Below are 16,120 nucleotides of genomic sequence, written 5' to 3'. Positions count from 1 at the left end.
ACTAAAGAGCTGGCGAGGACGGGTTATGTATTTCAACGAGATTCCTCTTTAGATGGATCGAAGTGTTTACAAGCGCTATTATGGCGTAGTATCGATCGGAAAGTATAGTTCGGTGATCACTAAACTATTGGATGCGTGGTAGTGGTCTAATAGTGCGGTTGCTGTGTTTCGTCTTGAAACTATGTTCTCCTGGTTGGGGACAAGTTCTAGTGAAAACTCCATTGACGGAGAAGATCATGCAGGGTTGGAAGGTCTTAAATTGCTCATGAAGACACTGTCGCTGCAAAGTTTGTCTCAGGTAATATCGCAGTCGTTGCTAGTCATGTAGACCTATGTAGACTAGCTGTTTAAGTGATCTCGTTATTGCAGAGTCTTGCAATGCTGTTCCTACGCTCGTGACTCGTAGCAAATTTGAGTGGCCAATATATTGGTGTCGATCCTTCGATGTGATTCACTGTTGACTTTCCGTAATATCGAAACAATGCTCGGAATCCATCGAATCTCGGTTGTATTATAATGAGCCGCATTCTATTCCAAATAATCAAAAATTATTTCGGTTTGCTTGTCCAAAGTCCCTTCATGTTACCTAAATGTAATGCCTAATTGTTTATATAGATCGGAAACCGAAAAGTCATTATGTTAGACGCAGAATGCGCTGATCTATCCCACTAAAAATCCTGTCACTCACATATTTATGACTATAAAGGATTAATTACAGTTTTCTAATATCCCTCAAAATTTTGTAGGCCTTGCGTGTTTCGTAATCAGTTTTCCGAAGCTGAGTTCGGATACGTCACAACATAAACCGGAGTTTGCTAGCAGTCGCGTATAAGAACTTTAGAAGGCTGCAAATTGAGGCGATACATGCATATTACATCAGGTCTTGTCGTGCGTTGTATGTTTGGGTTTCTTCTGGTGGACATTCGACTGTCGTTAATACCTATGTGCAACATACTTAAGACGCCGTGCTAATGATTTGAGAGTTCAATCAACCGTTTTGATTAACTTTATAAAGCGACCAACAAAGGATTTTTGGCAAATTCACTTTGGTAACACTAATTTTTGAGAACGGTACGCCGCTCATCTGCAATGGAGTTTGCTGATTATATACCGGTGAGATATGTATCATTACTTTTATGCGTCATGGAAGCGCTAGTTTAATCAGATTAACCTATATTCCTGAGCTAAGCTAAGCAACGTAATCTCATTTGGAAATCTGGAAATGTTATCTTTATTCAACAGACGCGCCGAGTTGACGAAGTATGGTGTTCCGATAATCACAGTAAATCAACGACAGCCGGTACTTTATGCCTCACAGGCCATAATATGATACTTTACGCGAATGATACAAAGAAAGAGGTATGGATCTCTTACAGAAATATCGACTCTGTCGAAAGAAGGTAAATCTATCGCTGACAGTTCTTACAGTTAGACATGCTTGATTCTCAAAGTGTATTTCAGGATTGGATTGGACAAAGGTACTATCGTTATTAAATGTAAAGATTTGAAGCAGTTCAGCCTTACTATTCCGGGAGTGGATGAGGCATCGAACGTGGCATACTCCGCAGAAGTAGGACCTTGGATTATTTTTGTTATTTGGGTGGATAAAACGTAATGTATTTCAGACACTTTCAAATGTTTTGGACCCTCACCTTCAATATCCCTACTTCTATCGACCAAAGTTTGAATTTTCAGAAGATGGTTGGGAATTATTCAGGATAGACAAAAGAATTGCCAAATTGAATATGACGGTAAGCCTTTGAATTTTGTGGTAATGGTTAGTCACGGAGCATATTTCCAAATTATTTGCTTGCTGGCAAAACCTAGTGCAAGCATTGTAAGATAACTGAAATGTATTATGATTTTTCCATTCATTGTTGACAATTTTATTTCCACGAACGGCTTACACTGCCGTATAAGTCAGTAATTCCGCACGACTTGGTGTAAAAATCTCAAATCACATTTTGGATGCAGGCCTGTTTGTTCACGCTATCTGCCAACAGCCATATGTTCAAAATGCTTTGATATTTGTATATATCATATCAACCCGGTCTTTTGTAGTAAGGTAATATGGAGTGTGATTGATCGAAGAGATGATATGAGTATTAGTATAATCATCTGCGCTTTCAACTACACCATTTGCTTCATACATTCCTAGATATCTCTTGGATGAGTAGTAGCCTACCTTATTGTAGGATTCTATGTTATTGCAATGTGAAAGTCTGTTATTTACTGATACAATATTTTACAGTCAGAAAGGTGGCGTATATCGGACATAAATTTCAATTTTGAATGTTGCCGCTCCTACCCAACTCATATTATTGTGCCAAATGATATCAAAGACGACGTTTTGATGAAAGCAGCGAAATTCCGACAAGGAGGCCGATTTCCGGTGATGAGTTACTGTCACAGAAACACAGCGGTCAGTATTCAAATGTTCTTTTTCATCATGATAAAATTATTGAAACGGTATTTATTTCAAGTTGCATCTGCAATCTTGTATACTAATACAAAGTTCTACTACAAGTGTGAAGGACATTTTCATATAATATGGAAGATATTGTAACCTTAATCAGTAGGATTCTCTATGACAAATTGTCAGCCTCCTGACTAATTACAATAACTGTTTTCCATACTCCAAAATTCATTGGCTTGTCAAGATTCTTGTCCTTCTGTATTTGCAGGTTTAGGTGCCTGTATACTTCGTGCTTATATTTCACTTTCTGAGTGTGAACTAGACTCGTCTTGGTAGTCACAGTTTCAAATTGACGTTGTGGACGATTAGCCTATTTCATGGTTAATATCCTCTGGAACAGTATATATTTTGATGAAATGATGTAAATTTTGATATTCAAGTAAATAGTCATCAATGATATCTGAATGTAGGCCTATTATTGTAATTTGTAATGATACATGGATTGCTGTTGCTTGATAGTCTCTGAAAGCCGATAATGCCAGCAGTTGATCAGAGATATTCAAGGGTAATACTTGACATGTGTAAATGCTCCAGTAACTCAGCGTCCAGTCACACAGGGTTTTTTCTACCCAATATCTTCAAGAATTCAGGATTGAAATTGTCAGTGGTAGCTATTGCTTTCAGCACGTTGCAGCTGCACGAATTGTGTTAGCGAGGATCGGTCGCAAAATGATTCTCTTTGCTATCAATGCTAACATTATATGACTCATTTTAATCATGGACATTGTACACTGTCTAGTTTCCTCGACTGTCTTGACTCAATGGCACGCCACTTTTTGGTAAGATTTGTCTTGTAAAATACCGAAAATCTTCACAGACCATTATAAGATCCAGTCAACCACTTGTTGGGTCCAGCAATCGACGGTGCAAGGAAGATGAAAAACTGCTCAACGCCATGCTGGGGCCTTCTCACAAAGGATATATTTTTGACATCAGGTAGATAGCAGCTTGGATGTTATCTGCCGTCGGCTGTTCTGTATTTTCCTTCGTTCTGCGTTATGGGTGTGCAGTAGGGTTGTCCAAAATTTGAAAAATTTCGAAAATGCTGCGTTGTAATGTCTTATTCTATAGATTATTGATTAAAAACATCAACAAGCCTGAAAGAAGCTCTCAGGAACGTCGTTAAGATTTCTTACAAAGCTTTTGAAAGTAGCTGCCAAAGAGTGGGCGGGCCACCGACGGCGAAATTGCAACTAGGCGGGCAATGACGAAACCACGATTCTTGATTGGGTAATCGGTTATGCTTCAATGATGACGGCGGCTGTCAGCTCTGATTTGGGTGCTTCACCGTGTTTGACAGAAGGAGTAGGTTTTGCTGCTGCTGAGTCTGTTGGTGACGGCTGTAATACTGTAAAAGCGTGTTGTGGTTTGATGAGTCAATAGTAGTAATGTAACAGTGGTTCTTCGAATGTATCAGTTGTAGCAGTAGTTTCTGTTTTGCGGAGGTCGAGTCTGTTAGTAGAGACGGGAATTTGTAAAGCGCATTGTGGGTTGATGCATCAATAGTTGTAATGCAACACTTGTTCCTTGCTCAATGTTTTAGTTGCAGCAGCATTTTCTGTTCTGATGAGGTCGATTTTGTTAGTAGTGGTTGTGGTTATGTACAAGGGCATTGTGGGTTGGTGAGTTAATAGTCGTAATGTAACACTTGTTACTTAAATGTTTTAGGCGTAGCTGTAATTTATGATAGAAGGCAAAAATATTACTGTCATGGCAGAGGCAAAACGGCGGAAGACTGTGCACTTGCCACAGAGAAGAACAAGATCTCGATCTGAGCATTACTTGGTCGGATATGCTTGCGATTACATCTGTGGCTCGAGATTACCAACCTTGCGAGAAGTAATGAGTTACTTTCTGCATCTGAAAGACCATTGCCCTCAGTCAACCCCTACTCGTGAGCTATGTAATGTGGTGGTTCATGATGTCATGACAGTGTGGCAAATGGCGAGAATTGCCACAATACTTAAAGGAAATGCGGTGAAATTACTTGAAAAACTGAACAAAAAATATATTTTTCTGAAGGCGACCATGAAACGGGAAAGTGATCCCAAGGGTAAGAGGAAAAAATTCACGGAAGATTTGGACAAGTTGTGGGATATTGGAAGTACAGATGCGATAGCAATAATACAAAATGACATTTATCTATCACATGATAGAAAGCTCGAAGACATTGCATTCTATGAAGATCAACAGCAATCTCGCAAATGCATAATGTTGGGAAGAGACAAGATTCTCGCTAAAGACATCGAAAAGAAAATAGCAACCATGGCGGATAGAACTGTTAAAAACATTCAACATGACTCAAGTGATGACTATGTTGTTTTAGCATCTTCTTCATCTTCAAAAGAGGGTGATAGTTTGAGTTCAAGTTCTGATTATGATGCTGATGTTGGTCTTGGCACCTCGACAGCCATTAAGCTGATGGCACCTAAAAATATTATGAATAATACCCATGTGTCCCAAGCTCTGGATCGATTGCAAATAACAGACAACAAGGCAACAATGCTGATCGGAGCATTTATTACGGCTTGTGGCGGTGACATAGCAATGTTCTCTCTGTCAAGATCTTCGACAAAGAGAGCCAGGGAAACAAATCGTCTTGAAATTTCCAAGGATATTTCAGAAAAATTTGCAGAAAATAAACCTCAACATGTTGCTATTCATTGGGATGGAAAGCTCACAGAGGATAGATTAGGAAATCAGTATGAGGCTCTGTCAATTGTCCTATCTTGTCATCCTCAATACTCAGAAGGAAAACTACTTGGCATTCAAAAGATGCAAAATGCTGCAGGTCAGACGCAAGCAGAAACCACTTTCAACATAATTGAAAGTTGGAATATAAAAGATGCTGTAACAGCTTTGGTTTTTGACACTACAGCAAGCAACAGCGGCTGGAAGAAGGGTGCGGCAAAGATTCTTGAAGACCTTCTAGGAAGGAAGGTGTTCTACCATGCATGTCGGCACCATGTGTATGAGCTGGTAGTGAAAGACGTTTGGAAATCTTTATTTGGAAAGGCCACAACTGGACCAGAGAATGCATGGTTTGCCCACCTTAAAAGGAACTGGAGCAGTCTTGACAGGGAACAGCAATTCAAGACTCTGACTATTCCTCTATGTTTTGCTGAACGAGCTGCAATGATAGTTGATAAGTTCAAGCTACTGTTGAACAGAAAAGATTTTTTCACACGGGATGACTACAAGCAATGTGTGACTAATGCTCTTGCTCTTCTCGGTGCAGATGAAGATATACGTCATCACAAACCTGGTGCAGCACACCATGCGAGATGGATGGGTACAATTCTGTATGCTCAAAAGATGTTCATGTGGGCCGACCAATTAGATTACAAATCTGAAGAAGTTGAACTGCTGCGCCGCTTCAATTTATTTTTGGTTCTCTTTTATATCCCTGCGTGGGTGGATTCAAGCATTGGTCGTGATGCAGCTGGTAATGACTTGAGATTCGTTCAGCACATGTTGAGTTATAAGGAATATGATGAGCAAGTTTCCACAGCTGCTTCACGAAAGCTTTTGAAGCACGACTGGTATATTGTTGAGGAAACCGCTGTATACGCCTTGTTTTCACCGACGGAGAGCAAGGAAACCCGGGAAAATATGGCAAAGGCGCTCCTGCAAGTAGAGCGAACTTCCAGTTTCAGAAGGGGCCCACCCTCATTGATTGCAACTATACAGATCAACAAGGACAGTACGTTGTCTGACCTTATTGGGCCCCAGTCGTGGTACATATTTGAAGTTTTTGAATGCTCTGGGGATTGGCTGCGTCAACCGGTTGATGATTGGCACTTTTCAGATTCATTCAATAAAATGAATTGCTACGTTAGTTCTGTCAAAGTCGTTAATGATGCCGCAGAAAGAGGTGTCAAGCTAAGCACAGACTATGCTGCAATCTTGACTGACAATGAACAGCAAAGAGACAGTTTGCTTCAAGCTGTGGAACAGCATAGGAAGATTTTTGGAGACAGCAGGAAGTCTACTCTTATCAAAGGCCAGTGATCTGCAACACTGACCCTGCGATATACTTTTTAATGATGCCTTTTGTAAATAGCATTTTTGCCTTTGTTAAATCTTGAATAAAAAGTGTAATATGCGTTCGTTTTAGAGAGAGACGTCGACTTACCATAACAAGCCATAAGGAGAAATTGACTACTGGTTTGCAATTTGAGTTACAGTCGTTGTCAACTGGTATGTTTTAGAAGGCTCGAAGGTAGCACGATGCATGCATCTAGTTCATTCTTATCTTAATTGGCCAAGCTCCTGTGCAAGAAGTAACAAAACTGTTATACACAGTGTTCAGGTAGAAAATATATTACTGGATCGTTATGCTGTTGTCGATGGCAGCATTAACAACGTCAATTTACCATATCGCCAATGCCACGAACAGAAATGGCTGCAAACCAACACAACAGAGTAGAACGAAATCGTGACCAGCAATGATCACAAAATCAGTATTTCAGCCAATCAGTAGCTTATTATTACAGGTTCCAACCAATCAAAATTCTAGGTTCGTGATTGCCCGCCCACTTCATCGATTCCCCGCCCACATGCAGACGGCTACTTTCAAACGCTTTGTAAGAAATCTTAACGACGTTCCTGAGAGCTTCTTTCAGGCTTGTTGATGTTTTTAATCAATAATCTATAGAATAAGACATTACAACGCAGCATTTTCGAAATTTTTCAAATTTTGGACAACCCTAGTGTGCAGGATGGAGATAAATTTGGATTTTATGTTTATGAATCGGGAACAAATTTAGAGTACGGTAACAAATTTGTAAAAGTATCATACCTGGTCTTGGTCCGAATATTGAGCTCCCAATGATATTGCATTTCCATAACTAATTAAATGTTTCAGTTATTTCTGATTAGCACTTGGATTTAGCCTGGATATTCGCTCAAATGGCTGTTTCTGTTTCAAAATAGTCAATTCATTGATATAATCCGGTACAGGATTAGGGTCTTCTGAATGCAACTTCCTGTTTTGCTTGCTATGAAAAGGCCCAGTTTACTTTGGCAAAGCGAGTAACTGTGACACATATTCACAACATTCCAATTTGAACTTGTTTCCATTTCAATGGCATGATGGTACATAAATGTTCTAATCTACTACCTAATCAGTGGGTGTAAACCTACTCAAAAAGGAACGTAATATGATTTTATGATGCCACGTCTGATTATACTATTAATGAGTGGCAGCGTAAAATGACATTACACCGTATCGCAGAAATGCAGGTACTATATAGTGTTAAGTCGTTGGATATTTATGGGCGAGAATTTTATTATCTTTCTTTTTCATATTGGCTTCAAATCAAGTTTTACTTTCAGATCGGAACACGGTGCAACTCAAGCGAAGACTAAAGGAGGCGGTTTTGAAAGCCAACTTCATTATTCTAGATGGAAAAGAATGCATACCAATCTTAAAAAGTTAGTACATGCATTGCATATAACTGTAAAGCTTTGACCACACTGAAAATAGCAGGAATCTTTCACAGCCTGCAGATGACCAGGTGTATATATGTAGATTTAAGAATGTAGATGCATAGTTTATAGGCCTATCCTTCTGTGGTCACCGATACAGTATTTACTATTGTTCGTGGCCAAGTCAACAAATTTAAGCAGTTTACTGAGCTATTGAATATCATTTGCCTTCGCCGTCATACCTTGTATTAATGAACCGTAAATTATCAATAATATTAAGATGGATAGCAATGTTACTAGATTTTTGTGGTACAAACGACCACATCATTGCTAATATGAGTGGGGACAAGACAATATTCGGGGTTTCATTCATAGCTACCAAATCTTCGTTACTGTCGTAACCGCGATTATTTTGAAGAAATCGACACTTCGAGCTTGTATTTTGTGAAAAGCGGAATATAGAGCCAAGTTTATGATGTCGTTCAAATAAAGTCTACGTTTCCCTTGCAGTTATTTTGTGCAACAAGAAAGCTTGATAAAGATTGTCGAAGCCAGCAACGACAAGTCGGGGAATATGGACCGGTGGCTGAGCAAGATGGAGTCGAGCAACTGGATGGAATACATCAAGAGATCGCTGGACGCGGCGTGCCTTGTCGCTCAATGCGTGGATTGGTGAGGAATTTGTCAGATTTTATTTTGATGTGGTGTACTACAAAATGGAAGCATAATACTGCTATAGCTTGCCCCAAAGAATGTAGAAGGACAAGAAGTGCGAGGTCATTGTGTCGTCATTTCATTGTTACGTATGGCGTCCGCCATTTTGGTCTCAAAAGCTGCAGCGATCTGCCTTCGGTTTGCCTACAGACGTGCTTGCCAGTTCTATTAAAATTTATTTTTTGAATAATTTCACCTATGACTGATTAATTTATACACCAATTAATCATCACTAAGAAACTGGAACGAGCCTTAACCCGAGAATATATTAAAAAATTCAGAAAAATGTTCGTGGTATCAGAGCATTTACTCAGATATCTACACTATCGAATGTAAACATTCGATATAGAAACACTGTTGGAGCTCAAAAACTACCCATTCTTTCCAGATAAAAACCTGATTTTCAGTACTGACATAATTGTATCACCGGACCATCAGCATCCAGAGGCCTGTCCTTTTTTCAAAGCTTGAATCTGATCCTTGTTAACAAAACTTCCTATCCTCCTCCATCTGTCCCGTGTTATCCGAGCTTACATGCAACTACCAAAACGATCATAAATTGTACAATTCCGCTATTTTTCACATTTGGGTATCTTGTATGGTTCTCATTGTGTATTTGTATCGTCAAAATGCTACAATTAATTTCACAAGGATTTCGCATTACCAGCGATTTCAACGGCGCAATTTCTCCATCTTTCTCCCTGAATTTGTTTGCACTGTATTCCGTGGCACACAAAACCTGAACAGGTGATAAGGGTGACTCTAAACTTTTAATAATAATAATAATAATAACGCACAATTTCTTCATCTTTCTCCCGACACCGGCCTTGTAGCTGCAAATTGTAAGATTGGTGACTTTATATCGTAGTGGGTGGTCTATGCTGTTACAGTATCTATGCGGAAAGTTCCTATCGGCAATATTGAATCTTACTAGCTCCATCTCCTGCTTCAACAGGATACAATTCTCACAAGAAGCCTTTTGGTTGAGATTCTAAATAAAGGGATTAATTCGCCAAATCATGAAGAAGCAATGTAGGATTGTACGCCTACCGGGATTCGCCGGTGATTTGTTTTTCATCAACATATACAGTTATACACGCCATCATTGCAATCCAAACGACCAGCAGACAACGAAAATACATAAATTCACCTTGGTTTCTATGTCCAATATTCCAGTTGCGAGCGTAATCCCATAAATATCACTGCCAATATGACCGAAAACTACAGCCGCACGCATAGGTTCAGGCTGTCTTTGTGGTCTTTTGAGACCAAAATGGATGCCGCTGCGTAACAGTGGCATGACGCAACAATGACCTCGCACTTCTTGTCCTTCTACATTCTTTGGCTTGCCCGACATTTCAGTACGGTGACGCAATGAAAAACGACAGTTGAGCCCAAATCAACCCTTGTTCTAGCCCAGGGGTGGGCAAACTTTTGAGCTTGCGGACCGCATTCCACATGTAAATCCATTCGCGGGCCGCACTATATAACATTGAGATTATAAACCAAAACGCAATATTGGTATTTGATTATATAGTGAGGACATGGAGATAATATATGTGCTTATTTAAAACAAAACAAACATTGCTTTGATGATATCGTGCACACGTCAGAAACATAGTGGCGAGATTTCATAGGCTGGTCGGCCTCAATAACCAATTTCTCAAAACTATAGAGATGAAAGTCAGTTGTCCTGATTCTTAGACCAGGATTGAAATTTCAATCTGTGGGCAGCGATCTGTTCATAGAGTTACTATTTCCGCTTTTGGTTCAGTTTTATGACACGCAATGCTGACAGCATCATTCCTAACCATGTTAGCTTCAAACACGCTTCTACGTGGGCCGTAGTTTGCCCACCCCTGTTGTAGCCCAAACCTTAACTTCGACCCACATGCTCAAATGTTGCGTGCCATTGCTCCGAATGTGGTACGAATGTGTTTTCCAAATCAGAAGCCCTTTCTGGCTAACACTAAGACTGATTGTCAACTGGCTGTTCTTTTTGGCGAAATCAAGATTAGATGGTGGTGGTGACCTCGCTGAGAACTTCTAATGCAAACGAAGGCGGGACAGCCTAGAATGAACATCTGAACGAGCGTAGAGCTATTTGAAAATTTTGGGGTGGCATAAATTTTTTACTCATGACTGTAATGTCACAATCGAAAAACGCTTCTGTCCTGACTTTGCTATGCAACTGGGTGTAAGCATTTCATTCGAAAAGGCCTATCACATCAGTGCTACGGTGTGAGCTCTGTGGAAGGGATGAATATGCAATTAATCTCGATTCATAATAAGCTTTCACCTGCGGAAACCATGAATGGTCTTTTTTTCTGAATTCAAATACGTATCAGGCAGGGCTCGACCTGTTTGAAACCTGTTCTTGAATTTTTCATGCCTCACACCTGATTTTTATGGCTTTGTACGTTGTCATTTTAACATGCTTTTCAGGGATGGATGGTCAGTTCTGGTCCATGGCTCTGAAGGCTTCGACTCTACCCTCACTGTGACGTCGCTGGCTCAAGTCATTCTCGATCCGGAGTGCAGGACGATCCGCGGATTTCTAACGCTGATTGACCAGGAATGGCTGCGGGCCGGTCATCCGTTTGGCGAGAGAATGTCGCGCGGCCCGTACAGGTGAGGGTCAGGCTTAAGAGGCAGAGATAAGCATTGATTTGGATTTGAAATGACAAAATTTTAAGATTTTGGCTGGATTAGGAGCGGATTAGGATTTGAATTTGGACGTAAGATCTCCATTAATTTACTGATTTTGTTGCACTTTCGAAAAAAAATTCTGTCATTAGGGGGATACGAACTTCGACATGATGATAGTGAGTGAATTCTGGATTTAGATTTGGGCTCTTATTTTAATGTCAATTCTGGACCGCTGTCTCGTCGTTGGAATTCGAGACTATGCCGTAAATTCTACTCAATTACGAGTACAAACTGTGATTTTCATTATATGGCGAAAGTGCCGGAAGTAGAAAACGAAGTGTATGAGAATTACTGGGCGGTTTGGAGAAGTGAATGGGGCAAGGGCTCACGTACCTTTGTTGGTGCTCGCTTTGACAATCGTAAGATGTGTCTTTGCGACTAACGAAGGTTGACTAATTTATGATGCTACTTCTACTTCAGTTCGATGGCTACTTTGACCGAGTTTGCATACGGCTACATCGCACAGTTGTTACGATAATTTCACTTTTAAATGCAAATCTATCGGAACTGACATGGTACTAGGCGAAAACGGAAGTAGTCTATAAATGCAACCTACTCAAATAAGGAAGTTGAAAAAAACTAAAGGTATTCTGCCATCGACTACCGGCTGAGTGCGTTTTTTTGGCAGCAATAACAAGCAGCGGAGCGAGGGGCCGATTTTCCCGATATTTCTGGAGTGCGTGTTTCAAGTGCTACAGCAGTTTCCGTTGTCGTTTGAGTTTACGTCGAGGCTGCTCTTGGATTTGCGCCACCACTGCTATTCGTCACAGTTCGGGACGTTTCTCTTCAACAGCGTGCAGGAAAGGTACGTCGCCCGGTTTTATTTTGGTGCACGTTTGCTTTGCGGATTGTGTTGAATCGTGTCTGGAGTAGAGCTCTACCGATATATCGGTTGATATGAATTCAATTGCTTAACAATTCAGTTTTATCATTCGCTAGTAACCTGCTATAAAAGTCGCAAATTCTTTGTAGGTTGCGAGCGAAGCTACAGAGCAAGACGGTCTCGCTATGGAGCTTTATTCTTTCGCCATCCGAATTCGGCAAATATGTGAATCCGCTATATAGGAAAAATAATAGCGTTATCTGGCCGTCTGTAGCACCGCAGAGTTTGGAATTTTGGGAAGGTAAGTGTGCTGTAGTCATGCAAATCGGTTTTACAATACTTCCCACGTCAATTTTCTAGCAATAATGCATCTTGTCTCGATATGATAACGTAGCATATGCCAACGCTACAATCGTAAGTGAGGCGTGCAACTGGTTGGGCAGTGGCAAATACCAATGTATGTTTGAGTGATATCCCTAAAGGGACTTTTGGATAATTTGCACCTTCACAAAATAAGATTTTTTTTATCCAAGCCACGATGTGGTCGGTAAATTTCTGTGTCCAGGAACTGTTAGATTAACAGACAAGGGAATATGTTTAATTTAATTAATAATAATACATAACTCCCACTATGAGCATACGTATCTAAGTCATGCCAGTGCCGAGGTTTAGCCAATTGCAACGTCATTGAAATTTTTGTTTACTTGCACAACGAATATGCATTCTAGTTGCTTCGTATATAAAATATTATCGCCGTAAATATTCTTTGATGCAAGGCCCTTATCGCTTGAAACTGTGTCGCAATTGGGCAAACGAATGAAATACTATTTATACTTTAGACTGTGCGGTTCCCTATGCATTGAAAAATAGTATCATGTCATTATACTGACAGGAAATGTTTTGTTTTCGGAAGGAAATGCTGTATCTTCTACCTTATCACAATTACTAATTGTAATTCTTGTTCGAATTCTGTTCTCTTCGGGGCATTCCATCATCATCTTATAACTGTATTCTCAGAGTACTACATCCCCGATCTGAATCCGCCGAACCCAACTCTGGACAGGGTGCGAACACTCCAGAATCACAGAATGGAACTTGAACTTTTACGAGCGCAAGTGTCTCAAACAGCCGACACGAGCGGTGACAACGGGCTCGGGAACATCCAGAGCTTGGTAGATGTGAACCAAGCTAAATCGGAGGAAAAATCCGGCGCAATACCACGGCGTCCGAGTCCGTCGCTTGTACTTAAGGAGGCGCCTCAATCTACTTCAGAGACACCGATGGCAACGCCTGACACAGAATCCCAGAGCTGTTTCTACGTCCCGATTGCCGGCGACACTTCATATAACAAGTCGTCGGACAGTTTCTCTGTAAATTCTCAACCTGATTTGTTGGAGGATCTGTTGTCTTTTGTAAATAACGGAGATCACGGTAGCGGCTCGACCGCAGACGCCCAAAATCTACCCGATTTGGACGATCTCGCTATAGACAGCCCTGAATCGGGCAGCCCCGAAGCTGTGTCGCCAACGCCTAGTTGAGCGAGTAATTTAGTGGTAATATTTATGCTGTGTCGAGAAATTTTAATGCATTCTATATTGTGATTTCGTATCTACCAATAACAACGTGCACTTTACCGGCGGTGGCGGTGTAAATCTCGTGGACAATGTGGTATACACAATGGATATTCTGGTTACGTCGAATCTTGAAGTCTTGTTCCGGGTTGCAAAATTAAACATTTTCTCTGTTCTTCAAGTGCTTGAAAATGTTGCCTGGAAATGAACCGCCTATAAAATTTTTGCTGAATCTTTTGAACTGTAAGAATTGCGTTCCTGCGATGCCTGCTCTGAATGTCGTACGTGCAATAGAAAATTCGAAAAGTGACTGTATCGTTTGTGCGGTTGCATATAGATATCCTTATCGAGCATTGCGTGTTTTTGGATCGGATATGACCAGGGAAACGATTATGTCTGTCCTGTCGAGGCTTTTGTGTGATATACTGTCGTCAAGGACTTGAGGCGTAAGCAGGGGTCGGATTCATCAAGTACTATAGAATTTCCTCACGAGGTCCTGTGAGATCAGCGAACCGGCGATCATTGCTGGTTACTGTCGATCACGTTTTGTGACAGAACCGGCTTGAAAATTTGAATCTCACTACTGGGCGCAGGGATATGTATGCTAATGCCTCGGATCATTGAACAACCAAGCGTGCGAGCTAAGTAGCGGAGTTCTCATGCATCGTCGTTAGCGCTCGCTGCCTGCTGTTGACTATTGAAAACCGGAAGTGGCAGTAGGTTGCAGTGCAAGGATACATCGAAGCAGATTCATTACTGCAAACCAAGCACTCGCTATCCCATTCATTTTCATTGCTCCCGAAGAATAGATGTTTCGATTGCATTTTATCAGCACAGCTGAACAACCAAACTTCTAAATCAATAAGTAGACCGAAAGCGTCCAGTCGAGTTCAAGTTTATCATAAAATTTCACCACTTCAAAACATCACAAGACTGCAATACAATGAATGATAGGAAGATACCGACACCACTAGGAGTAGTCTTAAGATCAGACACCCACCTGGGCCTAGGCGATGTAAAGAGGAGGCATGCACACTGAATGAAAGTAAAAGAAAATAATACAAATTGGCCGCGATAAAATCAGGTGGCAAGTGACGGAAGGCGAGATCGATATGTCAGGTAAATGGTGATGGCTGACCAGTATTCATTCAGCAGAAATTGCTAGTATTTCGACAACAACAACAACAATCATTGGGTTATAATTTTCATCTGAACAAGTTACACACATTGTACAATGCGATAAGACACAATGCGATGTAATGAACAGATAGGAGGATGTCGAAAGGCGCGCATCAGTAGCGATCCTTTACTCTAACATCCACCTCGGCCTAGAGTGCCCGATATCACAGTTCTTTTCGATGTTGATCTTCTTTATTTTTGAAGCCGCGGTCCTTTCTACTAGTTCTTTCCATTCCCTGTGAGTGCTTTCTTTCTTCGGGTCTTTTTTCTGGGCTTTTTTGTCGCCGTAAGAACGGCGACAGCGGGGGAAGAGGAGCCCAGATGAACCTCCGATGGGAATCGAACCCGGTCCACCGCCTTAGTAGGCGCTTATCGTTACCACTACGCTATCTCCCCGCCGACTTGAATGTCAATGCGGAATAAACCGAACAGCGCTCTCCCTCTCATACCAAAAATATACGTGCAAATCTTGGAAGTATGTCTTCTGATGGCGCCGAAAACCTCAGCATTCGTGATGGAGATCAATTCCGTGTCAAGTCGTGAATCGCGGAAAAGCGGACAGCCGTCACTGAATTCACAGACTGGACCTGCGCAATCGAAATAAAGTAATCGACAAAATCCTGAATTTGATTGACTTGCTAATGATACATCAAGGTCCATTGCATAAATGCACATTGATTGAAACTATTGAAAGTATAGCCTACCCTACCACTATATTCGTGGTTGGCGTTCCTATTTTCAATTCAAGATGCTCGACGTCCGTCCGTTTTTTTTTCACGTTCAGTGTGGAATTGTGCAAGGTTAAGAACCACTGATCTAGGCCATTTCACAACACTACAAAACTGCGATACAATGAAAGGGCCTATTTTACATATCTCATCGATTTCTTTGTAAAAGCGCGATTAGGCCTACTTAACATTTTACTTTATTTACAGCGACTGTGAGAGGAACTGAACATTTGGAGACGAGGACTGGTGCGTTGTCTCAATTCATTGGCAGTAGCATGGCGCGCGGTGTCTTCGTTGGCGTGTTCCCTTCCCTCATGTCCGCGGACTCCAAATCAATAAAGTTAACACATTCGGAAAACGTCTATGTAAAAACAACCGCGATGCTCGTAACACGAATCCTCAAAGCAGAGCATAGCGGAAAAGTCAAGAATACGAGTTTCATGTAGTAAATTTGGCGGAAGATTGCCCATGCCCATCGATTACATGGCTT

At 41.0% G+C, this 16,120-nt stretch overlaps 1 protein-coding gene and 1 long non-coding RNA gene across 3 annotated transcripts; one reads left to right on the top strand and one right to left on the bottom strand.

Annotated features, from left to right (window-relative positions):
* The first annotated feature begins 26 nt into the window (after positions 1–26).
* Positions 27–14,033, top strand: LOC145448274 (myotubularin-related protein 9-like). Of its 2 annotated transcripts, none has more exons than XM_080326635.1 (12): positions 27–298; positions 1,243–1,400; positions 1,462–1,570; positions 1,626–1,751; positions 2,252–2,422; positions 3,294–3,412; positions 7,814–7,912; positions 8,417–8,578; positions 11,066–11,251; positions 11,958–12,134; positions 12,302–12,453; positions 13,170–14,033. In XM_080326635.1, the coding sequence occupies exons 1-12, from the start codon at positions 182–184 to the stop codon at positions 13,688–13,690; spliced, it is 2,097 nt and encodes a 698-aa protein (XP_080182761.1). In that variant the 5' UTR covers positions 27–181; the 3' UTR covers positions 13,691–14,033. The 2 variants fall into 2 exon arrangements, with proteins under 2 accessions (XP_080182761.1, XP_080182762.1); XM_080326636.1 differs by lacking the exon at positions 27–298 and adding an exon at positions 808–1,113.
* LOC145448291 (uncharacterized) lies at positions 9,213–9,901 on the bottom strand. Its single transcript, XR_013917859.1, has 2 exons — positions 9,418–9,901; positions 9,213–9,387 (listed from the first exon to the last, which is right to left on the bottom strand). It is a non-coding gene; the product is annotated as an uncharacterized LOC145448291 (long non-coding RNA).
* Positions 14,034–16,120: the final 2,087 nt, after the last annotated feature.

The sequence above is a fragment of the Botryllus schlosseri genome, chromosome 10 (genome assembly GCF_051294905.1).
Source record: "Botryllus schlosseri isolate E-star chromosome 10, Bs_hap1, whole genome shotgun sequence".
Taxonomy (NCBI): Eukaryota; Metazoa; Chordata; class Ascidiacea; order Stolidobranchia; family Styelidae; genus Botryllus; species Botryllus schlosseri.
This window is presented reverse-complemented; position numbering and strand designations above follow the sequence as displayed.